A 27793-nucleotide genomic window follows, 5' to 3' on the forward strand; every position below is an offset into this window, starting at 1 on the left:
TATAACTAGGGGACAGCCTGGATATAACTAGGGGACAGCCTGGATATAACTAGGGGACAGCTTGGATATAACTATGGAACAGCTTGGATATAACTATGGAACAGCTTGGATATAACTATGGAACAGCTTGGATATAACTATGGAACAGCCTGGATATAGCTAGGGGACAGCCTGGATATGACTATGGTACAGCCTGTGTGCTGACAAACTGCCTGGGAGCTCCTCAGTGGTGAAACTCCTCCTCCTTCAATCAGTGGTGAACCAGGTGGAACAAATCTTCCAGGCAATCTGGGCGTGCCAGCACCTGGCTCTGCTGTTGTCTTTAGACCGCAGTGAAAGGAGCATTTATAAAACCACAAGACCAAGGAAACTTCATCTTTGTGATCAAGGTGACTGTGCAAGTCCAAGCCCTCCACAAAACTGTGAAAGACAGCCGGTAAGCGCCATATTGGCCATGTTTGACTATACTGACTTAAGCAGTGCACTGCTAATGATACTCTGGAAAACACAGACTCTTAACTCTTAACTTTGATAGGACTTTTGCAGTGGTATTTATAACTGCAAATGTTGTTTGTGGGGTATAAAGGAAAAGTAAGAAGAGCCAAATTCATTGTTGACAAAGAACTTGTTTGAAATGGTTAAAAGTAATTTAAACTTTGTAGAAATCTTAGTAAACCAAGTTCTTAATTCAGTAACAAATGTATTGTCTAAAAAATCTTTGGCTAAAAAAAAATGTAAGATTTGTCTGCTTAAAACTACTGATTAGAAAATAAATGTAATTTTTTACTACTAAAAATATTTTGAATGTATTTGGCTAAAATGCAAATTTAGATAAAAATATACTGATTCTGCTCATTTGATTAAAAATGGTGGGTTTCTATTTTGGGAAACATTTGCTTAACAGTGGAAACCTTGTATTTGATAATGGCAGAAATGTGTTTCTGAGGTGAATGTGGATAATTTTGTGTATTTAATTAGGCTGTCAACTCAAATAATCACTTGTATTTGTCATCTCTTTTTTGAGGTTTTTCACCTGTTTACTGCCAACCAAAGAATGGTAAATAAAAGACAAACAACTTATTCTATGGCTGTTTATTGAGTGAAATCCAGTTAAAATCTTCATGTGGAGGGAGTGTCCTTTTCAAGTGGGGAATTGCACAAGAAAGAGGTCAAAACTTGACAGCCTGGAAATAACTATGATAAATCCTGGATATAACTATGTATAGGACAGTCTGGATATAACTAACTATGGTACAGCCTGGATATAACTAACTATGGTACAGCCTGGATATAACTATGGTACAGCCTGGATATAACTAACTATGGTACAGCCTGGATATAACTAACTATGGTACAGCCTGGATATAACTAGCTATGGTACAGCCTGGATATAACTAACTATGGTACAGCCTGGATATAACTAACTATGGTACAGCCTGGATATAACTAGCTATGGTACAGCCTGGATATAACTAACTATGGGACAGTCTGGACATAACTAGCTATGGTACAGCCTGGATATAACTATGGGACAGCCTGGACATAACTAGCTATGGGACAGCCTGGATATAACTAACTATGATACAGACTGGATATAACTAACTATGGGACAGCCTGGATATAACTAACTATGGTACAGCGTGGATATAACTAACTATGGGACAGCCTGGATATAACTAACTATGGGACAGCCTGGATATAACTAACTATGGTACAGCCTGGATATAACTAACTATGGTACAGCGTGGATATAACTAACTATGGGACAGCCTGGATATAACTAACTATGGTTCAGCCTGGATATAACTAACTATGGGACAGTCTGGATATAACTAACTATGGTACAGCCTGGATATAACTAACTATGGTACAGCGTGGATATAACTAACTATGGGACAGCCTGGATATAACTAACTATGGTTCACCCTGGATATAACTAACTATGGGACAGCCTGGATATAACTAACTATGGGACAGCCTGGATATAACTAACTATGGGACAGCCTGGATATAACTAACTATGGTACAGCCTGGATATAACTAACTATGGGACAGCCTGGATATAACTAACTATGGGACAGCCTGGATATAACTAACTATGGGACAGCCTGGATATAACTAACTATGGTACAGCCTGGATATAACTATGGTACAACCTAGATATAACTATGGAACAGCCTGGCTATAACTAACTATGGGACAGCCTCGATATAACTAACTATGGTACAGCCTGGATATAACTAACTATGGTACAGCCTGGATATAACTAACTATGATACAGCCTGGATATAACTAACTATGGTACAGCCTGGATATAACTAACTATGGTACAGCCTGGATATAACTAACTATGATACAGCCTGGATATAACTAACTATGATACAGCCTGGATATAACTAACTATGGTACAGCCTGGATATAACTAACTATGGTACAGCCTGGATATAACTAACTATGATACAGCCTGGATATAACTAACTATGGGACAGCCTGGATATAACTAACTATGATACAGCCTGGATATAACTAACTATGGTACAGCCTGGATATAACTAACTATGATACAGCCTGGATATAACTAACTATGGGACAGCCTGGATATAACTAACTATGATACAGCCTGGATATAACTAACTATGATACAGCCTGGATATAACTAACTATGATACAGCCTGGATATAACTAACTATGGGACAGCCTGGATATAACTAACTATGTTACAGTCTGTATATAACTAACTATGGGACAGCCTCGATATAACTAACAATGGGACAGCCTGGATATAACTAACTATGGTACAGCCTGGATATAACTAACTATGGTACAGTCTGTATATAACTAACTATGGGACAGCCTCGATATAACTAACTATGGTACAGCCTGGATATAACTAACTATGGTACAGTCTGTATATAACTAACTATGGGACAGCCTCGATATAACTAACAATGGGACAGCCTGGATATAACTAACTATGGTACAGCCTGGATATAACTAACTATGGGACAGCCTGGCTATAACTAACTATGGGACAGCCTCGATATAACTAACTATGGGACAGCCTGGATATAACTAACTATGGTACAGCCTGGATATAACTAACTATGGGACAGCCTGGATATAACTAACTATGGGACAGCCTGGATATAACTAACTATGGTACAGCCTGGATATAACTATGGTACAACCTAGATATAACTATGGAAGAGCCTGGCTATAACTAACTATGGGACAGCCTCGATATAACTAACTATGGTACAGCCTGGATATAACTAACTATGGTACAGCCTGGATATAACTATGGTACAACCTAGATATAACTATGGGACAGCCTGTATATAACTAACTATGGTACAGCCTGGATATAACTAACTATGGTACAGCCTGGACATAACTAGCTATGGGACACCCTGGATATAACTAGCTATGGTACAGCCTGGATAAAAACTAACTATGATACATCCTGGATATAACTAGCTATGGTACAGCCTGGATATAACTAACTATGGTACAGCCTGGATATAACTATGGTACAGCCTGGATATAACTATGGTACAGCCTAGATATAACTATGGAACAGCCTGGATATAACTAACTATGGGACAGCCTGGATATAACTATGGTACAACCTAGATATAACTATGATACAGCCTGGATATAACTAACTATGGTACAGCCTGGATATAACTATGGTACAGCCTGGATATAACTAACTATGGTACAGCCTGGACATAACTAGCTATGGGACACCCTGGATATAACTAACTATGGTACAGCCTGGATATAACTATGGTACAGCCTGGATATAACTATGGTACAGCCTGGATATAACTAACTATGGTACAGCCTGGACATAACTAGCTATGGGACAGCCTGGATATAACAAACTATGGTACAGCCTAGATATAACTATGGTACAGCCTGGATATAACTATGGTACAGCCTGGATATAACTATGGTACAGCCTGGATATAACTAACTATGGTACAGCCTGGACATAACTAGCTATGGTACTGCCTGGATATAACTAACTATGGTACAGCCTGGATATAACTATGGTACAGCCTGGATATAACTATGGTACAGCCTGGATATAACTATGGTACAGCCTGGATATAACTATGGTACAGCCTGGATATAACTATGGTACAGCCTGGATATAACTAGGGGACAGCCTGGATATAACTAGGGGACAGCCTGGATATAACTAGGGGACATTCTGGATATAACTAGGGGACAGCCTGGATATAACTAGGGGACAGCCTGGATATAACTAGGGGACAGCCTGGATATAACTAACTATGATACACCCTGGATATAACTAACTATGTTACAGACTGGATACAACTAGCTATGATACACCCTGGATATAACTAGCTATGATACACCCTGGATATAACTAACTATGGTACAGCCTGGATATAACTAACTATGTTACAGACTGGATATAACTAACTATGATACACCCTGGATATAACTAACTATGGGACAGCCTGGATATAACTAACTATGGTACAGCCTGGATATAACTACCTATGGGACAGCCTGGATATAACTAACTATGGTACAGCCTGGATATAACTAACTATGTTACAGACTGGATACAACTAGCTATGATACACCCTGGATATAACTAGCTATGATACACCCTGGATATAACTAACTATGGTACAGCCTGGATATAACTAACTATGTTACAGACTGGATATAACTAACTATGATACACCCTGGATATAACTAGCTATGATACACCCTGGATATAACTAGCTATGATACACCCTGGATATAACTAACTATGATACAGCCTGGATATAACTAACTATGATACAGCCTGGATATAACTAAATATGATACAGTCTGGATATAACTAGCTATGATACACCCTGGATATAACTAACTATGATACAGCCTGGATATAACTAACTATGGTACAGCCTGGATATAACTAACTATGTTACAGACTGGATATAACTAACTATGATACACCCTGGATATAACTAACTATGGGACAGCCTGGATATAACTAACTATGTTACAGACTGGATATAACTAGCTATGATACACCCTGGATATAACTAGCTATGATACACCCTGGATATAACTAACTATGATACAGCCTGGATATAACTAACTATGAGACAGCCTGGACATAACTACCTTTGGGACAGCCTGGACATAACTAACTATGATACAGCCTGGATATAACTAACTATGATACAGCCTGGATATAACTAAATATGATACAGCCTGGATATAACTAACTATGGTACAGCCTGGATATAACTAACTATGGTTCACCCTGGATATAACTAACTATGGTACAGCCTGGATATAACTAACTATGGTACAGCCTGGATATAACTAACTATGATACAGCCTGGACATAACTAACTATGGTTCACCCTGGATATAACTAACTATGGTACAGCCTGGATATAACTAACTATGGTACAGCCTGGATATAACTAACTATGATACAGCCTGGACATAACTAACTATGGTTCACCCTGGATATAACTAACTATGGTACAGCCTGGATATAACTAACTATGGTACAGCCTGGATATAACTAACTATGATACAGCCTGGATATAACTAACTATGATACAGCCTGGATATAACTATGGGACAGCCTGGATATAACTAACTATGATACAGCCTGGACATAACTAACTATGGGACAGCCTGGACATAACTACCTATGGGACAGCCTGTATATAACTAACTATGATACAGCCTGGATATAACTATGGTACAGCCTGGATATAACTAACTATGGTACAGCCTGGACATAACTACCTATGGGACAGCCTGGATATAACTAGCTATGATACACCCTGGATATAACTAACTATGATACAGCCTGGATATAACTATGGTACAGCCTGGATATAACTAACTATGGTACAGCCTGGACATAACTACCTATGGGACAGCCTGGATATAACTAGCTATGATACACCCTGGATATAACGAAACTATCGGACAAACTGGATATAACTAACTATGGTACAGCCTGGATATAACTAACTATGGTACAGCCTGGATATAACTAACTATGATACAGCCTGGACATAACTACCTATGATACAGCCTGGATATAACTAACTATGGTACAGCCTGGATATAACTAACTATGGTACAACCTAGATATAACTATGGGACAGCCTGGATATAACTAGGGGACAGCCTGGATATAACTATGGGACAGCCTGGATATAACTATGGGACAGCCTGGATATAACTATGGGACAGCCTGGATATAACTAGGGGACAGCCTGGATATAACTAGGGGACATCCTGGATATAACTATGGGACAGCCTGGATATAACTATGGGACAGCCTGGATATAACTATGGGACAGCCTGGATATAACTAGGGGACAGCCTGGATATAACTAGGGGACAGCCTGGATATAACTAGGGGACAGCTTGGATATAACTATGGGACAGCCTGGATATAACTAGGGGACAGCCTGGATATAACTAGGGGACAGCCTGGATATAACTAGGGGACAGCCTGGATATAACTAGGGGACAGCCTGGATATAACTAGGGGACAGCCTGGATATAACTATGATACAGCCTGGATATAACTAGCTATGATACACCCTGGATATAACTAACTATGGGACAGCCTGGATATAACTAACTATGGTACAGCCTGGATATAACTAACTATGGGACAGCCTGGATATAACTAACTATGGGACAGCCTGGATATAACTAACTATGTTACAGACTGGATATAACTAGCTATGATACACCCTGGATATAACTAACTATGTTACAGACTGGATATAACTAACTATGGTACAGCCTGGATATAACTAACTATGTTACAGACTGGATATAACTAACTATGATACACCCTGGATATAACTAACTATGGGACAGCCTGGATATAACTAACTATGTTACAGACTGGATATAACTAGCTATGATACACCCTGGATATAACTAGCTATGATACACCCTGGATATAACTAACTATGATACAGCCTGGATATAACTAACTATGAGACAGCCTGGACATAACTACCTTTGGGACAGCCTGGACATAACTAACTATGATACAGCCTGGATATAACTAACTATGATACAGCCTGGATATAACTAAATATGATACAGCCTGGATATAACTAACTATGGTACAGCCTGGATATAACTAACTATGGTTCACCCTGGATATAACTAACTATGGTACAGCCTGGATATAACTAACTATGGTACAGCCTGGATATAACTAACTATGATACAGCCTGGACATAACTAACTATGGTTCACCCTGGATATAACTAACTATGGTACAGCCTGGATATAACTAACTATGGTACAGCCTGGATATAACTAACTATGATACAGCCTGGACATAACTAACTATGGTTCACCCTGGATATAACTAACTATGGTACAGCCTGGATATAACTAACTATGGTACAGCCTGGATATAACTAACTATGATACAGCCTGGATATAACTAACTATGATACAGCCTGGATATAACTATGGGACAGCCTGGATATAACTAACTATGATACAGCCTGGATATAACTAACTATGGGACAGCCTGGACATAACTAAATATGATACAGCCTGGATATAACTAACTATGATACAGCCTGGACATAACTAACTATGGGACAGCCTGGACATAACTAACTATGATACAGCCTGGATATAACTATGGGACAGCCTGGACATAACTAACTATGGGACAGCCTGTATATAACTACCTATGGGACAGCCTGGACATAACTAACTATGGGACAGCCTGGACATAACTAACTATGGGACAGCCTGGACATAACTAACTATGGGACAGCCTGGACATAACTACCTATGGGACAGCCTGTATATAACTAACTATGATACAGCCTGGATATAACTATGGTACAGCCTGGATATAACTAACTATGGTACAGCCTGGACATAACTACCTATGGGACAGCCTGGATATAACTAGCTATGATACACCCTGGATATAACTAACTATCGGACAAACTGGATATAACTAACTATGGTACAGCCTGGATATAACTAACTATGGTACAGCCTGGATATAACTAACTATGATACAGCCTGGACATAACTACCTATGATACAGCCTGGATATAACTAACTATGGTACAGCCTGGATATAACTAACTATGGTACAACCTAGATATAACTATGGGACAGCCTGGATATAACTAGGGGACAGCCTGGATATAACTATGGGACAGCCTGGATATAACTATGGGACAGCCTGGATATAACTATGGGACAGCCTGGATATAACTAGGGGACAGCCTGGATATAACTAGGGGACATCCTGGATATAACTATGGGACAGCCTGGATATAACTATGGGACAGCCTGGATATAACTAGGGGACAGCCTGGATATAACTAGGGGACAGCCTGGATATAACTAGGGGACAGCTTGGATATAACTATGGGACAGCCTGGATATAACTAGGGGACAGCCTGGATATAACTAGGGGACAGCCTGGATATAACTAGGGGACAGCCTGGATATAACTAGGGGACAGCCTGGATATAACTAGGGGACAGCCTGGATATGACTATGGTACAGCCTGGATATAACTAGGGGACAGCCTGGATATAACTATGGTACAGCCTGGATATAACTAGGGGACAGCCTGGATATAACTAGGGGACAGCCTGGATATAACTAGGGGACAGCCTGGATATGACTATGGTACAGCCTGGATATAACTATGGTACAGCCTGGATATAACAAACTATGGATCAGCCTGGATATAACTAACTATGGTACAGCCTGGATATAACTAACTATGGTACAGCCTGAATATAACTAGCTATGGTACAGCCTGGATATAACAAACTATGGATCAGCCTGGATATAACTAACTATGGTACAGCCTGGATATAACTAACTATGGTACAGCCTGGATATAACAAACTATGGATCAGCCTGGATATAACTAACTATGGTACAGCCTGGATATAACTAACTATGGTACAGCCTGGCTATAACTAACTATGGGATACCCTGGATATAACTAGCTATGGTACAGCCGTGTTTATATAACAAACTATGGATCAGCCTGGATATAACTAACTATGGTACAGCCTGGATATAACTAACTATGGTACAGCCTGGATATAACTAACTATGGGACAGCCTGGATATAACTAACTATGGGACAGCCTGGATATAACTAACTATGGGACAGCCTGGCTATAACTAACTATGGGATACCCTGGATATAACTAGCTATGGGACAGCTTGGATATATCTAACTATGGTACAGCCTGGATATAACTAACTATGGTACAGCCTGGATATAACTAACTATGGGATACCCTGGATATAACTAGCTATGGGACAGCCTGGATATAACTAACTATGGGACAGCCTGGCTATAACTAACTATGGGATAGCCTGGATATAACTAACTATGGTACAGCCTGGATATAACTATGGTACAGCCTGGATATAACTAACTATGTTACAGCCTGGATATAACTAACTATGGGACAGCCTGGCTATAACTAACTATGGTACAGCCTGGATATAACTATGGTACAACCTAGATATAACTATGGAACAGCCTGGATATAACTAACTATGGTACAGCCTGGATATAACTATGGGACAGCCTGGACATAACTAGCTATGGTACAGCCTGGATATAACTAACTATGGTACAGCCTGGATATAACTATGGGACAGCCTGGACATAACTAGCTATGGTACAGCCTGGATATAACTAACTATGGTACAGCCTGGATATAACTATGGGACAGCCTGGACATAACTAGCTATGGGACAGCCTGGATATAACTATGGAACAGCTTGGATATAACTATGGGACAGCCTGGATATAACTATGGGACAGCCTGGATATAACTATGGGACAGCCTGGATATAACTATGGGACAGCCTGGATATAACTAGGGGACAGCCTGGATATAACTAGGGGACAGCCTGGATATAACTAGGGGACAGCCTGGATATAACTAGGGGACAGCCTGGATATAACTAGGGGACAGCCTGGTTATAACTAGGGAACAGCCTGGATATAACTAGGGGACAGCTTGGATATAACTATGGGACAGCCTGGATATAACTAGGGGACAGCCTGGATATAACTAGGGGACAGCCTGGATATAACTAGGGGACAGCCTGGATATAACTAGGGGACAGCCTGGATATAACTAGGGGACAGCCTGGATATAACTAGGGGACAGCCTGGATATAACTAGGGGAGAGCCTGGATATGACTATGGTACAGCCTGGATATAACTAGGGGACAGCCTGGATATGACTAACTATGGTACAGCCTGGATATAACTAACTATGGATCAGCCTGGATATAACAAATTATGGATCAGCCTGGATATAACTAACTATGGTACAGCCTGGATATAACAAATTATGGATCAGCCTGGATATAACTAACTATGGGACAGCCTGGATATAACTAGCTATGTTACAGCCTGGATATAACTAACTATGGGATAGCCTCGATATAACTAACTATGGTACAGCCTGGATATAACTATGGTACAACCTAGATATAACTATGGAACAGCCTGGATATAACTAACTATGGTACAGCTTGGATATAACTAACTATTGTACAGCCTGGATATAACTAGCTATGGGACACCCTGGATATAACTAACTATGTTACAGACTGGATATAACTAACTATGGTACAGCCTGGATATAACTAACTATGGTACAGCCTGGATATAACTAACTATGGTACAGCCTGGATATAACTAACTATGGGACAGCCTGGATATAACTAGCTATGGTACAGCCTGGACATAACTAACTATGGGACAGCCTGGATATAACTAACTATGGTACAGCCTGGATATAACTAACTATGTTACAGACTGGATATAACTAACTATGGTACAGCCTGGATATAACTAACTATGGTACAGCCTGGATATAACTAACTATGGTACAGCCTGGATATAACTAACTATGGGACAGCCTGGATATAACTAACTATGGGACAGCCTGGATATAACTAACTATGGGACAGCCTGGATATAACTAACTATGGGACAGCCTGGATATAACTAACTATGGGACAGCCTGGATATAACTAACTATGGGACAGCCTGGATATAACTAACTATGGTACAGCCTGGATATAACTAACTATGGTACAGCCTGGATATAACTAACTATGGTACAGCCTGGATATAACTAACTATGGGACAGCCTGGATATAACTAGCTATGGTACAGCCTGGATATAACTAACTATGGTACAGCCTGGATATAACTAACTATGGTACAGCCTGGATATAACTAACTATGGGACAGCCTGGATATAACTAACTATAATACAGCCTGGATATAACTAACTATGGTACAGCCTGGATATAACTATGGAACAGCCTGGATATAACTAACTATGGTACAGCCTGGACATAACTAGCTATGGGACAGCCTGGATATAACTAACTATGGTACAGCCTGGCTATAACTAACTATGGGACAGCCAGGCTATAACTAACTATGGGACAGCCTCGATATAACTAACTATGGTACAGCCTGGATATAACTAGCTATGGTACAGCCTGGATATAACTAACTATGGGATAGCCTGGACATAACTAACTATGGGATACCCTGGCTATAACTAACTATGGGACAGCCAGGCTATAACTAACTATGGGACAGCTTGGATATAACTAACTATGGGACAGCCTGGATATAACTAACTATGGTACAGCCTGGATATAACTAACTATGGGATAGCCTCGATATAACTAACTATGGTACAGCCTGGATATAACTATGGTACAACCTAGATATAACTATGGAACAGCCTGGATATAACTAACTATGGGACAGCCTGGATATAACTATGGTACAACCTAGATATAACTATGATACAGCCTGGATATAACTAACTATGGTACAGCCTGGATATAACTAACTATGGTACAGCCTGGATATAACTAACTATGGGACAGCCTGGATATAACTAACTATGGTACAGCCTGGATATAACTAACTATGGTACAGCCTGGATATAACTAACTATGGTACAGCCTGGATATAACTAACTATGGTACAGCCTGGATATAACTAACTATGGTACAGCCTGGATATAACTAACTATGGTACAGCCTGGATATAACTAACTATGGTACAGCCTGGATATAACTAACTATGGTACAGACTGGATATAACTAGGGGACAGCCTGGATATAACTATGGGACAGCCTGGATATAACTAGGGGACAGCCTGGATATAACTATGGGACAGCCTGGATATAACTAGGGGACAGCCTGGATATAACTAGGGGACAGCCTGGATATAACTAGGGGACAGCCTGGATATAACTAGGGGACAGCCTGGATATAACTAGGGGACAGCCTGGATATAACTAGGGGACAGCCTGGATATAACTAGGGGACAGCCTGGATATAACTAGGGGACAGCCTGGATATGGTACAACCTGGATATAACTATGGTACAGCCTGGACACAGTAAAAGGTGAAGGAAGTGGCTCTTTCATTCACTGGTCCAACATACACCAGCTGAGACCATGCACACAAGTCACCAGCCGTGACATCACTGCTGTGTCAAGGAAGATTTGCACTATTTGATCTCTTTTTGCACTGACTCCATTGGGCATATGTTTAATGTTTTGGGAAATGAAATAGTGGGGTTATGAATAATCCCAGGGAACAATTCACCATCTTATGTAAGCACTGATGTTTGATGGTAATATCCGGTTGGGACGTAGGACGTAGTCATTTTGTTATTTTGATGTTGACACATTTTCTCATAAATTGAGCCCTGCTTACTCTGATTCTTCAAAACAATACAAAATTACCTGAATGTTTAGATTTAAATAGTTATTTTAAGTCAAATATTTGGTGTTGTTTAGGCCAAAGGGAAGGGTTTCATAAGTGTCATTCCTATAGTAAGAAAGAAACTGACATTTGTAATCTATATGAGGCTGCAGATGTGGAACTGCTCTCCCCAATCTCAACAGACAGAGATACAGTGTGTCCCTGTTGTGCACGTGTTTACCCCCCCCCCCCCCCCCAAACATACACACACACACACATCTGTACCGTACATATCTCTACTAAGCAGTAAACTAGACTAGCGTATGTGTGCATGCAAGGCCAGGAGCTAGCAACAGCCATAACAGGCTTACATAACCCAGCAGTAACAGCACTGCTCTCTTTCCTATGGAATCTGGGCTTGGTCCCTCAAGGCAAATCACAAAGTGTTGACGTGAGCTGAAGAAGGGATAGGAAGGGGGATGAACCCCAGTGTCATTTTCCTGTAAATTAATTTCATGATAATGTGAGATGAGGCTCTTGTAAGTGTTGCTCTGCTCAGCTCAGCTCAGCTCAGACAGATCTTGTGAATATTACTAATGCATGCAGCTCTGGAATAAGGAAGAGATCTTGTCCTACCTCCCCTCTTAGCCTTGATGACGACATCATGTCCAATTCTATTTCAGATCAATAATGGTGTCCCAGGCTTGTGAGGTTGTCAAGTCTCAGCACCCAGAACCAAATCAGCTATGTTAAAAGACATAATCCAGTAGCTGATTTGGTTCTGTGATGAGGGCTGTAATGAGAGACTAGCGGTTGTATAGTAATCCTATAGTATACAATTACATATTGCTGTACAGTATAGTAGCATTGTCTGTTGTACAGTATGTGTGCTACCACTGTGTTCTAGTCCTATAGTGGGATTGAGGCTTTGTAGCTCTTCATGTTACATTTTTGTAACTATGAATTTATCTGTGAAACTGCGTAATTAATTAGCCTAAATACGGCTTAAAAACAGTCCGGAGGCAAGACTCAGTTATGGAATGCAACGAAGCTACAGTAGGACTGCTTCCCAAATAGCATCATATTCCCTACATACCTACTTTTGACCAGAGCCCTATGGGAAATAGGATGCCATTTAGGACATATCCTTTGGGTTTGTGTCATTAGGCTACCGGTGTAACTGTCGTCATAGTCGTTCTCCTCCTCAGACGAGGAGGAGCATGGATTGGGCCAACACGCTGAGTGGGTAGTGCTCATGATAATTTATTAAATCGAAACTGAACACTAACATGAAACAAAATAACAAAATGACACAACCGACAACCGTCCCGTGTGGCACGAATACAAAAACGGAAACAAACACCCACAACACACACGTGAAACCCAGGCTGCCTAAGTATGATTTTCAATCAGGGACAACGATTGACAGCTGCCTCTGATTGAGAATCATACCCGGCCGAACACAAACATCCCAACATAGAAAATCACACATAGACAAACCCACCCAACTCACGCCCTGACCAACTAAATAAATACAAGACAAAAGAAAACAGGTCAGGAATGTGACAACCGGAGAGATGGAGAAAATAACTCTCTCTATTCGTCTTAATTATTTTGTCTTTTTTGTCCTCCTCCCTCCCCTTTTTTTATTATTTGTATTTTATTGCCGCTACACAAGATGACTGTGGAGGGAAATATTACATGTCATAACAGCATTGTCATTAATTATTTATTAAAACAATTATTCGTTATTCACAAATGATTTGAATTGTAAGTTCGCTTTCTCTCTTCTAGCTGCTCATATAGTTTTATAGTTGTAATTTCTCAGCAGCAACCAATTAAAAGTTAAAGTTATACCTTCAATTAGACACAGCGTTTCTTAAATGCAAACTTTAAAAGTGATCTGTATCCTCTGTCAGTTAATTTAAAGTGCTCATTTAGATTTAACGTCTCATTCCAGCAGCCCGAGGCATATGGCAGACAGAATAATGTCTGGATACCCGGGTAGCAGGCAGCACTATTCTTTTTACTGTGCTTATGCAGCACTTCTCAAATAGCTGCCACAATAGTACTGTAAGAAAATGTTAAGACTCAATTTATTGACTGAAAAATATTGCAGATGACATGCCTTGTAAGCTGTTTTTCTCCCCATGTTCCAAATACTAGTACGATGTATTGGTACTTAGACCAGAGAATGTAATTTGCCACTAGCTTTTTCTGAGTTTTAAATGCCAAATACATTTAAATTCCGCATTTCACAATTCCTGAGATTTAATCCTGGTAAAAATTCGCTGTCTTGGGTCAGTTAGGATCACCACTTTATTTTAAGAATGTGATATATCAGAATAAAAGTAGAGAGAATGATTTATTTCAGCTTTTATTTCTTTCATCACATTCCCAGTGGGTCAGAAGTTTACATACACTCAATTAGTATTTGGTAGCATTGCCTTTAAATTGTTTAACTTGGGTCAAACGATTTGGGTAGACTTCCACAAGCTTCCCACAGTAAGTTGGGTGAATTTTGGCCCATTCCTCCTGACAGAGCTGGTGTAACTGAGTCAGGTTTGAAGGCCTCCTTGCTCGCACACGCTTTTCAGTTCTGCCCACACATTTTCTATGGGATTGAGGTCAGGGCTTTGTGATGGCCACTCCAATACCTTGACTTTGTTGTCCTTAAGCCATTTTGCAACAACTTTGGAAGTATGCTTGGGGTCATTGTCCATTTGAAAGACCCATTTGTGACCAAGTTTTAACTTCCTGACTGATGTCTTGAGATGTTGCTTCAATATATCCACATCATATTCCTACCTCATGATGCCATCTATTTTGTGAAGTGCACCAGTCATTCCTGCAGCAAAGCACCACCACAACATGATGCTGCCACCCCCGTGCTTCACGGTTGGGATGGTGTTCTTCGGCTTGCAAGCCTCCCCCCTTTTCCTCCAAACATAACGATGGTCATTATGGCCAAACAATTTTATTTTTGTTTCATCAGACCAGAGGACATTTCTCCAAAAAGTACGATCTTTGTCCCCATGTGCAGTTGCAAACCTTAGTCTGGCTTTTTTATGGCGGTTTTGGAGCAGTGGCTTCTTCCTTGCTGAGAGGCCTTTCAGGTTATGTCGATATAGGACTCGTTGTACTGTGGATATAGATACTTGTGTACCTGTTTCCTCCAGCATCTTCACAAGGTCCTTTGCTGTTGTTCTGGGATTGATTTACACTTTTCGCACCAAAGTACGTTCATCTCTAGGAGACGTCTCCTTCCTGAGCAGTATGATGCCTGCAGGTCCCATGGTGTTTATACTTGCGTACTATTGTCTGTGCAGATGAACGTGGTACCTTCAGGCATTTGGAAATTGCTCCCAAGTATGAACCCAAGGATGATGTCAAGCAAAGAGGCACTGAGCTTGAAGGTAAGCCTTGAAATCATCCAAAAGTACACCTCCAATTGACTCAAATGATGTCAATTAGCCTATCAGAAGCTTATAAAGCCATGACATCATTTTCTGGAATTTTACAAGCTGTTTAAAGGCACAGTCAGTTTAGTGTGTGTAAACTTCTGACCCACTGCAATTGTGACACAGTGAATCATAAGTGAAATAATCTGTCTGTAAACAATTGCTGGAAAAATTACTTGTGTCATGCACAAAGTAGATGTCCTAACCGACTTGCCAAAACTATTGTTTGTTAACAATAAATTTGTAGAGTGGTTGAAAAACAAGTTTTAATGACTCCAACCTAAGTGTATGTAAACTTCCGACTTCAACTGTATATACACTACCGTTCAAAAGTTTGGGGTCACTTAGAAATGTACTTGTTTTTTAAAGAAAAGCAATTTTTTCCCCAATTAAAATAACATTAAAATGATCAGAAATTCAGAGTACACATTGTTAATGTTGTAACTGACTATTGTAGCTGGAAAGGGCAGATTATTAAATGGAATATCTACATAGACGTACAGAGGCCCATTATCAGCAACCATCACTCCTGTGTTCCAATGGCACGTTGTGTTAGCTAATCCAAGTTTATAATTTTAAAAGGCTAATTGATCATTAGAAAACCCTTTTGCAATTATGTTAGCACAGCTGGAAACTGTTGTTCTGATTAAAGAAGCAATAAAACGGGCCTTCTTTAGACTATTTGAGTATCTAGAGCATCAGCATTTGTGGGTTCGATTACAGGCTCAAAATGGACAGAAACAAAGACCTTTCTTCTGAAACTCGTCAGTCTATTCTTGTTCTGCGAAATGAAGGCTATTCCATGCGAGAAATTGCCAAGAAACTGAAGATCTGGTACAACGCCGTGTACTACTCCCTTCACAGAACAGAGCAAACTGGCTCTAACCAGAATAGAAAGAGGAGTGGGAGGCCCTGGTGCACAACTGAGCAAGAGGTACATTAATTTATACTTATAATTTATACTTATAAAATTGCTCAGAGAAAGAGCTTTTGTTTAACAAGTAAAATGGTATGGGTCAAAATTATTGACACCCCTAAATACTATTTTAAGCATTCAACATAGCTCAGTATTTGAATAATTTATTTTGTAAAGTCATTATTGCTCATCTTTATCAAGCGTGTCAATCATGCTTAGGTAGCCTTTTCCCACCTGTGTTTGTGGGTAGTTGTTTTCTGTTTTGTGTCTGCACCAGACAGAACTGTTTCGCTTTCGTTCTCCTGTTTGTTGTTTTTGTTCGATTAGTTTTTTTGGGATTAAATCATGAACACTTTAAACGCTGCACCTTGGTCCACTCTTCCTTCAGCCCACGAGAACCGTTACATACACTGAGTGTACAAAACCTTAGGAACACTTTCCTAATATTGAGATGCACCCCCCTATTGCCCTCAGAACAGCCTCAATTCGTCGGGCATGTACTCTACAAGGTGTTGAAAGCATTCCACAGGGATGCTGCCCCATGTTGACTCCAATGCGTTCACAGTTGTGTCAAGTTGGTTGGATGTCCTTTGGGTGGTGGACCATTCTTGATAAACACAGGAAACTGTTGAGTGTGACAACCCAGCAGCTTTGCAGTATGGTAGGTGCGCCTGGCACCCCCTTCGTAGGCAGCTAAATATTTTGTCTTGCTCATTCACCCTCTGAATGACACACATACACAATCCATGTCTCATTTGTCTCAAGGCATAAAAATCGTTCATTAATCTGTCTCCTCCCCTTCATCTACACTGATTGAAGTGGATTTAACAAGTGACATCAATAAGAGATCATAGCATTCCCCTGGTCTGTCAAAAGCTCTGAGGAAGGCCTTGAGGCAGATACATTAAGCTTATTAAAGAGCCGTGATACTAGCAAGAGCAGTGTGTCGGTTTCTTCATTTTTCTCATCTTATTCAACTGTTACCATGCACCTTCAACAAAGAGTGCCTCTTGCATTTTGGACCTGGTCAGTCTATGTCATGGAAAGAGCAGGTGTTCCTAATGTATTGTACACTCAGTGTATATAGAATCAAGATTAATTAAATATTGGGAATTCAAATTTGTGGGAATTTTATTCTGAACTATTTAATACTGCATGGACTAAATCAAATAGAGTGCTCTGCTCAGCACTACCAATCCTTTGTGAATATTTTCTTGGAGAGAACACAAACTTGCGACTTTTAGAGAGGAAGCATGAGGTCATGTTTCATACCTCACGTAAAAAGCAGATGAAGTATTATGTCAATTTAAAAGCACTGGGAAATGTCCTCTTTGATTTCCATATGATAAAAATGTAAATAATCACTCTTTCTTCATCTACATTGATTGAAGTGGATTTAACAAGTGACATCAATAAGGGATCATAGCTTTCACATGGATTCACCTGGTCAGCAGTAGCGGAGCGTGGGTAAAGTCACTGATGAAGCCATGTCAGTAAAAAAGCCATATTACAACCGATGTGATAATTGCGCTGTTTGCTCTATAACCCCTTCGATCATACACCCCCGCGATATACATTAAGGCATGACAACAAAAAGACAACAGTCGCACAGATGCGGAATAAATTAAACTACACATACTTTTGTTTCATCACAAAACCGGAGAGCAGCATCTGTCCGGTGAAGTCCACAAAGCAAATATTGCATACCAACAGTTATCACCTACAGCATGGTCAAGCACGTAAACATTTTAGACAGTTTACTAAACAACTGCTGATTTAGACCCACGGAGTTACCGCAAGTCAGCACAAAGACATCAGAAGCACTGCTATTCCAGCACCAAATATATTTAAACATCATCAAATCAACAAGGCTATATATGTTTAGTTTAATACGCTGAAAACAAACAAAGATACAAAAACAACTTAGTCCAATCAATTTAGCTAAATATCATGTTGCTGTCCATGGTACTGATTTCTCTGTGTGTGTGTGTGTGTGCATGCGTGCGTGCGCAAGTAAAATACTTTTTTTTTACTCACCTGACTAGTTGAACGCCAATGCTATCCTCCTCTCTTTCATGTTGGCAAAACGGTCTATGGCTCTGTCATACAGTACACTTTTAGTTGTTGTTGTCATAGACTATCTAGTTAGCTAAATGCTTGCTAGGCTGACTTCCTCACATGGGCAGCAATGAACCAACTAAGTTAGCTAGCAAGCTAGTTAACGGGAGCCTACTAGGCTACATCTAGGCTACATATTGAACTTCAAATCGTCTCAGGCCAGTGGCACAACATATTAATTTATGGTAAAATCAAAATCCGCATCATAATCATTGGCCTATACTTAAGCAATAAGGACTGAGGGGGTGTGGTATATGGCCAATATACCATGGCTAAGGGCTGTTCTCTGCACGACGCAACGCCATATATCCATATATCACAAACCCTGAGGTGCCTTAGTGTTATTATAAACTGGTTACCAACGTAATTAGAGCAGTAAAAATATATATTTTGTCATACCCATGGTATACAGGTCTGATATATCACGGCTTTCAACCAATCAGCATTCAGGGCTCGAACTACCCAGTTTATAAAGAGAATTTAGTCAAAACCCCCATCTCCATCCACAGTTTAGGAAAAGGCTGATTTAGCAAGTTAGGTACTGCAGGACATCAACACAAGCAGAGCAGAAACTGACCTCTTTCTCAGAAAATTACATTTTGCAAAGGAAATTATTTGATTGGTCTGAAGCCAAATACAAACAGCCTCCCTTGGGGGGCGTTTTGCTGCACCATGACAACCCACAGTTGAGCTCAGCTCAACGCTGATTGGCTAAGTATTGTATAATTTGTTTATCAGGGAAGGCCAAATGTTTGCTGGCATCAATCAATCAAATGCTACGGCGGCAAAATATTATACTATTTTGGTCAAGACAGCATCAGATACATGGTATACACATACTGAGACAGAGGGGTGCTGTTTTCCTCACTCTGATGATTTCTCCGGTGAGATTCAGTCACTTGTTAATTGACAGAAAATTATGAAAACACAGGGAGAGACGAAAGATACATTATTTTATCATTTAAATGTTTTTATTGGTCAAATATTTGGGAAAGCATTGGCATCCACAAATACATGCCACTGTTGGTCAGTCTGTCATGGAAAGAGCAGGTGTTTAACACGTTTTTGGTTAATACGTGATTCCATATGTGTTATTTCATAGTTTTGACGTCTTCACTATTATTTTACAATGTAGAAAAACCTTTGAAAAACCCTCGTACTGTATATATATATATATATATATATAAATATATATATATAGCTATATATAGTTGAAGTCGGAAGTTTACATACACTTAGGTTAGAGTGTAACGGTACTCGTCCTCGTCTGATGACAAGTATGAAAGATCGGACCAATGTGCAGCGTGGTAAGTGTCCATTTTAATGAAATCCAACTGAACATGAACACTGAATGACAAAACAACAAAAGAGAATGAACGAGACTTGAACAGTTCTGTATGGAAAAATACAGACACAGAAAACAACTACCCACAACCCATAGTGGGAAAACAGGCTACCTAAGTATGATTCTCAATCAGAGACAACGATCGACAGCTGCCTCTGATTGAGAACCATACCAGGCCAAACACAGAAATACAAAACCTAGGCTACAAAACATATAATGCGAACCCCAACTCACGCCCTGACCAAACTGAAATAAAGACATGAAAAATGAACTAAGTTCAGAACGTGACAGTACCCCCCCCCCCCCCCCCCTGAACCTATAGGGAAGGGTCTGGGTGGGCATTTCACCACGGTAGCGGCTCTGGTGCGGGACATGGGCCCCACTCCACCATAGTCTTGGCCCACTTAGGTGGCGCCTTTGGAGCGGCGACCCTCGCCACCGACCCCGGACTGGGGACCCTTGCAGCGGGCGCCGGATAGACGGGAGACTCTGGCAGCTCCTGACCGAAGGGCGGCTCTGGCAGCTCCTGACCGACGGGCGGCTCTGGCAGCTCCTGTCAGACGGGCGGCTCTGGCAGCTCAGGACAGACGGGCGGCTCTGGCAGCTCAGGACAGACGGGCGGCTCTGGCAGCTCCGGACTGACGAGAGAACCTGGAGGGAGGAGATGGAGAGACAGCCTGGTGCGTGGGGCTGCCACAGGACCCACCAGGCTGGGGAGACCTACAGGAGGCCTGGTGTGTGGAGGAGGCACCGGATGGATCGGGCTGTGGGGGAGCACTGGAGCTCTGGTGCGCAGCCTTGGCACCACTCCTCCAGGCTGGATGACCACTTTAGCCCGGACCCTCCAGAGTGCAGGCACAGGTTGAACCGGGCTGTGGGTGAGCACTGGAGATCTGGAGCATACTACTCGCACCTCTCCCTTAGGCTCAATGCCCACATTCGCCCGGCACGGGCGGAGCGCAGGCATAGGACGCACTGCACCCTCCCAGCGCCCCGGAGACACAGCACGCAGAGCCGGCGCAGGATACCCTGGACCGAAACGGCGTACCGGAGACCAAACACGCTGAGCCGGCACAACACGCCCTGGCTGGATGCCCACTCTCGCGTGGCATTTGCGGGGGGCTGACCTATAGCGCTCTGGGCTATGAGCGCGTACTGGCGACACCGTGCGCTCCACAGCATAACACGGTGCCTGACCAGTACAACGCTGCTATCGGTAAGCAGGTCTCCAACCTGACTCCGCCACACTCCCCGTGTGCCCCACCCAAAAACTTTTTGGGGACTGCCTCTCGTGCCTCTCACGCTGCCGTGCTACCTCCTCATATCGCCTCCAGTTCTTCCTTGAGGTGGCGATATTCCCCAGCCTGTGCCCAGCGTCCCTTACCGTCTAGTATCTCCTCCCAAGTCCAGGAGTCCAGAACGCTCTGCTCCTGGGTACCACGCTGCTTGGTCCTTTTTTGGTGGGTAGTTCTGTAACGGTACTCGTCCTCGTCTGATGACAAGTATGAAAGATCGGACCAATGTGCAGCGTGGTAAGTGTCCATTTTAATGAAATCCAACTGAACATGAACACTGAATGACAAAACAACAAAAGAGAAGTATAAACACCATGGGACCACGCAGCCGTCATACCGCTCAGGAAGGAGATGCGTTCTGTCTCCTAGAGAAGGAGACGCGTTCTGTCTCCTAGAGATGAACGTACTTTGGTGTGAAAAGTGCAAATCAAATCCCAGAACAAAAGCAAAGGACCTTGTGAAGATGCAGGAGGAACAGGTACAAAAGTATCTATATCCACAGTAAAACGAGTCCTATATCCACATCACCTGAAAGGCCGCTCAGCAAGGAAGAAGCCACTGCTCCAAAACCGCCATAAAAAAGCCAGACTACAGTTTGCAACTGCACATGGAGACAAAGATCGTACTTTTTGGAGAAATGTCCTCTGGTCTGATGAAACAAAAATAAAATTGTTTGGCCATAATGACCATCGTTATGTTTGGAGGATAAAGGGGGATGCTTGCAAGCCAAAGAACACCATCCCAACTGTGAAACACGGGCAGCATCATGTTGTGGGGGTGCTTTGCTGCAGGAGGGCCTAGTGCACTTCAGAAAATAGATGGCATCATGAGGCAGGAAAATGATGTGGATATATTGAAGCAACATCTCAAGACATCAGTCAGGAAGTTAAAGCTTGGTCGCTAATTGGTCTTCCAAATGGACTTTTGACCCCAAGCATACTTCCAAAGTTGTTGCAAAATGGCTTAAGGACAACAAAGTCAAGGTATTGAAAGCCCTGACCTCAATCCTTTAGAAAATGTGTGGGCAGAACTGAAAAGCGTGTGCGAGCAAGGAGGCCTTCAAACCTGACTCAGTTACACCAGCTCTGTCAGGAGGAATGGTCCAAAATTCAACCAATTTATTGTGGGAAGCTTGTGGAAGGCTACCCAAAACGTTTGACCCAAGTTAAACAATTTAAAGGCAATGCTACCAAATACTAATTGAGTGTATGTAACTTCTGACCCACTGGGAATGTGATGAAAGAAATAAAAGCTGAAATAAATCATTCTCTCTACTATTATTCGGATATTTCACATTCTTAAAATAAAGTGGTGATCCTAACTGACCTAAGACAGGGAATTTTTACTAGGGTTAAATCTCAGGAATTGTAAAAAAAAACTGAGTTTAAATGTATTTGGCTAAGGTGTATGTAAACTTCCGACTTCAACTGTATATATATATTATAACTTGTAATGTCCTCATTCAACACAGTATCTGACCAAGTAGGTCTGCGTCTGCGTGTTTGTGTGTGTGTAGGAAGATCTCTGCAGCTACGCACCACCAGGCTGTGGATTACAACATCTTTGAGGGCATGGAATGCCACGGTGTTCCCGTGGTGACCATCTCCAGAGGGAAGGTGGTCTATGAGAGAGGTCAGCTGAAGACCCAGCCAGGAGAGGGCCGCTTCGTCCCCAGACAGCCCTACGCGGAGTTCATCTACAAACGAGTCAACCAGAGGGAACAGGTCTGTCTCAATATTATGGAGTCTTGTGACATATCGCTTTATTATAAAGTTTCATCATGTTCTGTGACTACATCTATAATGTGCTATTCATGTATTTATAAGGCCCAATAACACTTTATAAGAAGTTTCTTCAAGTGGTGTAGTTATACCTGTGTTATTAACTGTGGTTTTTTAAAAGCTCTTTGTTTGTTTTCCAGGTGGGACAGCCTAGTCCTGTAATCAGGAAGCCTTATGATGGGGAAATCATCGCCATATAAAGGAATGGAACTCTTCATGAAAGAGACTGTTTAGCTCAGGATCTACATGCAAAATGTTCTGTGAATTTTGTTATGCTGGACCAAGATAAAATGCATGTTTGTTTGAATGCAGATGCCAGTCAATGTTTTGATTCTGATGATATTATGTTGCCAAACTATTTAGTACAATTTATACAATTGCATAACATGTATTATGTTATTACTATGTGAAATAAACACTTGCATCGTTATATTTGATGATGGTGATGATGATGCCCATTTAAACACTTAACTTCCAACAATGTCTTTGTTACTGTATGTTTGTGTCTGGCATGTTGGACATTGGATGAGAGTCTACCCTTACCTCCGTGTTAGACTAAGGCCGTTATACCATCAAATGCAGGTTGTCTAGAAGCGCACAGTGTTTCACATTGAAAGCTAATTTCCAGTTGAGCTGACATCCACAGCGTTTACCATGAACATGAGCTTCACAAACTCTGGGGAGAATTGTCGGTAGTGCAGCGCGCAGTGCTGTTGTCACACAGCATCACATTACACATTGGGATTGTCTCCTACTGGGCATTCTGGCATGCTGGCGTGGTACTGAGCTACTGGGGCTCTGCAGACATAATGTGAGTTTATCAGAGGAAACGCTACAGGTGGCAGCAGTGTGTGAGTCCCAGTCAGCCCACTCATCTCTGTGCCTGCTCTGTCGCTCTGCCTTCTCTGTCGCTCTGCCTTCTCTGTCGCTCTGCCTTCTCTGTCGCTCTGCCTTCTCTGTCGCTCTGCCTTCTCTGTCGCTCTGCCTTCTCTGTCGCTCTGCCTTCTCTCTCACTGTGCCTGCTCTGTCGCTCTGCCTTCTCTTTCACTGTGCCTTCTCTTTCACTGTGCCTGCTCTGTCGCTCTGCCTTCTCTGTCACTCTGCCTTCTCTGTCACTCTGCCTTCTCTTTCACTGTGCCTTCTCTGTCCCTCTGCCTTCTCTGTCCCTCTGCCTTCTCTGTCCCTCTGCCTTCTCTGTCCCTCTGCCTTCTCTGTCCCTCTGCCTTCTCTGTCCCTCTGCCTTCTCTGTCCCTCTGCCTTCTCTGTCCCTCTGCCTTCTCTGTCCCTCTGCCTTCTCTGTCCCTCTGCCTTCTCTGTCCCTCTGCCTTCTCTGTCCCTCTGCCTTCTCTTTCACTCTGCCTTCTCTTTCACTCTGCCTTCTCTTTCACTCTGCCTTCTCTTTCACTCTGCCTTCTCTTTCACTCTGCCTTCTCTTTCACTCTGCCTTCTCTTTCACTCTGCCTTCTCTTTCACTCTGCCTTCTCTTTCACTGTGCCTTCTCTCAGTAACAGACCTGGGTTAAAATAGTATATAGTCTTTCAAACACTCACACTGCACTTTACTGAGTTGACTTTCCTAGGACAATTGAGCAATGACATGTCCAATTGTGGTATTAGGCAACATTTTTCACATGATCCTTTACCTTCATATACAGTGGGGTCTGACATTATTGAGGCCCTTGATAAAGATGAGCAAAAATAATGAATATACTGTGCTCCCCAAAGTTTTGAAAATGATATTATTTTATACTAATACACTGCTGAAGAGAAAAGGTAAGGGTAGAAATGATTGACACCCCGGTTTTCAATACCTTTCAATATCTCACCTTGCGAGGATAACGGCACTGAGCTTTTTTCTAAAATGTTTTATGAGTTGGAGAACACATTGGGAGCGATCTTAGACCATTCCATTCTTGATCTCTTCTTCAGGATCTTAGCATGCAGAAACTCCACCCTGTCATTAGTGGAGAAGAACTCCCACGAGCCTGATCTGTGTGAGCTTGGCAGACATCAGGGCCATACTGAGAAGGGCAGCTAGTAACACAACCAGAGGCAGGATGGAGTCATAGAGTAGTAGTCTGGGTTTAGGAAGGCAACTCCTCTCAAAGATGGACACCTGGTAGGAGAAATCCCTCCTGTTGATCTCCTCTGAAATGGGGACACCAATAACGGTCATGTCTTCCTGAAACAACAATGGTTCAGTAGAGCAACAGGGTTATAGCCTAGTGGCTAGATTGTATTGAATTCATTAATGCAATAAATCATTGACTAAGACTGTATCTTGTTGTGTGTTTTACTAACATAGCTACTTACATTTATGTTCATAATCAAAGGATCATGAAATGGTTCTAGCCCATGAAGTCGCGTTCTGATGACCTCAACTAACCAGAACATGAGTACATCAACACCTATGAACAAGACCCAGGCTAGACAATAGGTGAACACTGGGAAACTGCATGGCTTTCCCTTCCGTGGCACTGAGTCGAGGGGAAGGGATGGTGATGTAGTCTGGCCTCCTTCAATGTGAGGGGGAGCACTTCCTTCTGCCTTCTGCTTCTCATCAAAATGAACGAACGTCCTGGTTATGTACACGTTTTCACATTTCTTATTGTGGCGGTATCTCCTCAAGTGCCCCACTGTGAAGCCCATCAGTAGGAGGAAACTGAAGGCAGAGAAAAGTCTCTGACCTACAGAGGGCAGCATGTCCAATGCGGCCAAGATGCTCTTTGCAGTTCCATTCAGTCCTCTCAGCTCCAACCAGCCTCTCCATCAACTTCTCAGAGTCTCCTCTGGATGTGACCTCTAGATCAGAAACCAACTCCGCCACCCCGAAGTCTGTGAACGCTCTGAGTATGTCGCCGACCCATCTCAACACCCTGACGTAGTTACAGAGCGGCTTGGTGTCGATGGACACCCTCTTGGCCTGCAGGTTACACACCATACTCCTACTGAGCCCTGTGATGTCCTGCAATGTGTTCTGGACGTTCTTGAGAACCACCAAACTGGTCCCGGCGGTGATGAGAACGTTCCGGCCCTGCCTTATCCCACAAGACAGCACAAACAGAACCCCAAGGCACTGCACCCTCTTAGAGAGGAACAGAGAGACCCCCACTACCACCCAGCAGGAGCCTGCTATTCCAGTAGCCACGGTCAGACCGTACTGCAGGACACAGAGCAGGTAGAGGAGGAGGATGGAGCTCAGGACGAGACTGAAGGTGAGACAGATGATCAAGAGGACTGATCGGTTTCTCCAGCCATGCCTGGTGTTTGTTGTGTATAGGTCTGCAGCAGCGGACCAGGAGTGATACAAGGTTTGTTTCAATTGAGGGCAAGTTGTTTTCATTATTGATGAAATCACAATACCTGAAAAAGGTAGAAAGACAAATATGTGTCTGATAATACTGTAAATCCTCGAAAATTCCATGACTGAAATTGTCTCAGATTAAGTGGCAAAAAAGTCGTTTGAATGAATCCAAAAGAAACAAGTACAGTGGCAACAAAAAGGATGTGAACCCTTTGCAGTTACCTGGATTTCTGCACAAATTGGTAATAAAATGTTATCTGATCTTCGCAATAAACAAAGTCACAACAATAGACAAACATAGTGTGCTTAAACTAATAACATACAAATTATTGTATTTTTCTCGTTTATATTGAACACATCATTTAAACATTCCCAGTGAAGGTTGGAAAAAATATGTGAACACCTAGTCTAACGACTTCTCCAAAAGCTAATTGGAGTCAGGAGTCAGCTAACCTGGAGTCCAATCAATGAGACCAGATTAGAGATGTTGGTTAGAGCTGTCTTGCCCTATAAAAAACACTCACAACATTTGAGTTTGCTATTCACAAGAAGCATTGCCTGATGTGAACCATGCCTCGAACAAAAGAGATCTCTGAAGACCTAAGATTAAGAATTGTTGACTTGCATATTTTATTTTATTTATTTTATCTTTATTTAACTAGGCAAGTCAGTTAAGAACAAATTCTTATTTTCAATGACGGCCTAGGAACAGTGGGTTAACTGCCTGTTCAGGGGCAGAACGACAGATTTGTACCTTGTCAGCTCGGGGAT

The 27793-nt window shown here is 41.9% G+C and overlaps 1 protein-coding gene and 1 pseudogene across 1 annotated transcript in view; one reads left to right on the forward strand and one right to left on the reverse strand.

The window, feature by feature from the left end:
* Positions 1-24149, forward strand: part of dpys (dihydropyrimidinase) — a 41915-nt gene extending 17766 nt beyond the window's left edge. The window contains exons 8-9 of the mRNA XM_055903363.1: positions 23455-23662; positions 23860-24149. Coding sequence (XP_055759338.1) covers positions 23455-23662; positions 23860-23919 — 268 coding nt within the window. The 3' untranslated portion in view covers positions 23920-24149. The remainder of the gene's footprint in view (positions 1-23454; positions 23663-23859) is intronic.
* Positions 24150-25385: 1236 nt separating this feature from the next.
* On the reverse strand, positions 25386-27077 carry LOC129837309 (dendritic cell-specific transmembrane protein-like; annotated as a pseudogene).
* Positions 27078-27793: the final 716 nt, after the last annotated feature.

Source organism: Salvelinus fontinalis, chromosome 38 (genome assembly GCF_029448725.1).
Source record: "Salvelinus fontinalis isolate EN_2023a chromosome 38, ASM2944872v1, whole genome shotgun sequence".
Lineage (NCBI taxonomy): Eukaryota > Metazoa > Chordata > Actinopteri > Salmoniformes > Salmonidae > Salvelinus > Salvelinus fontinalis.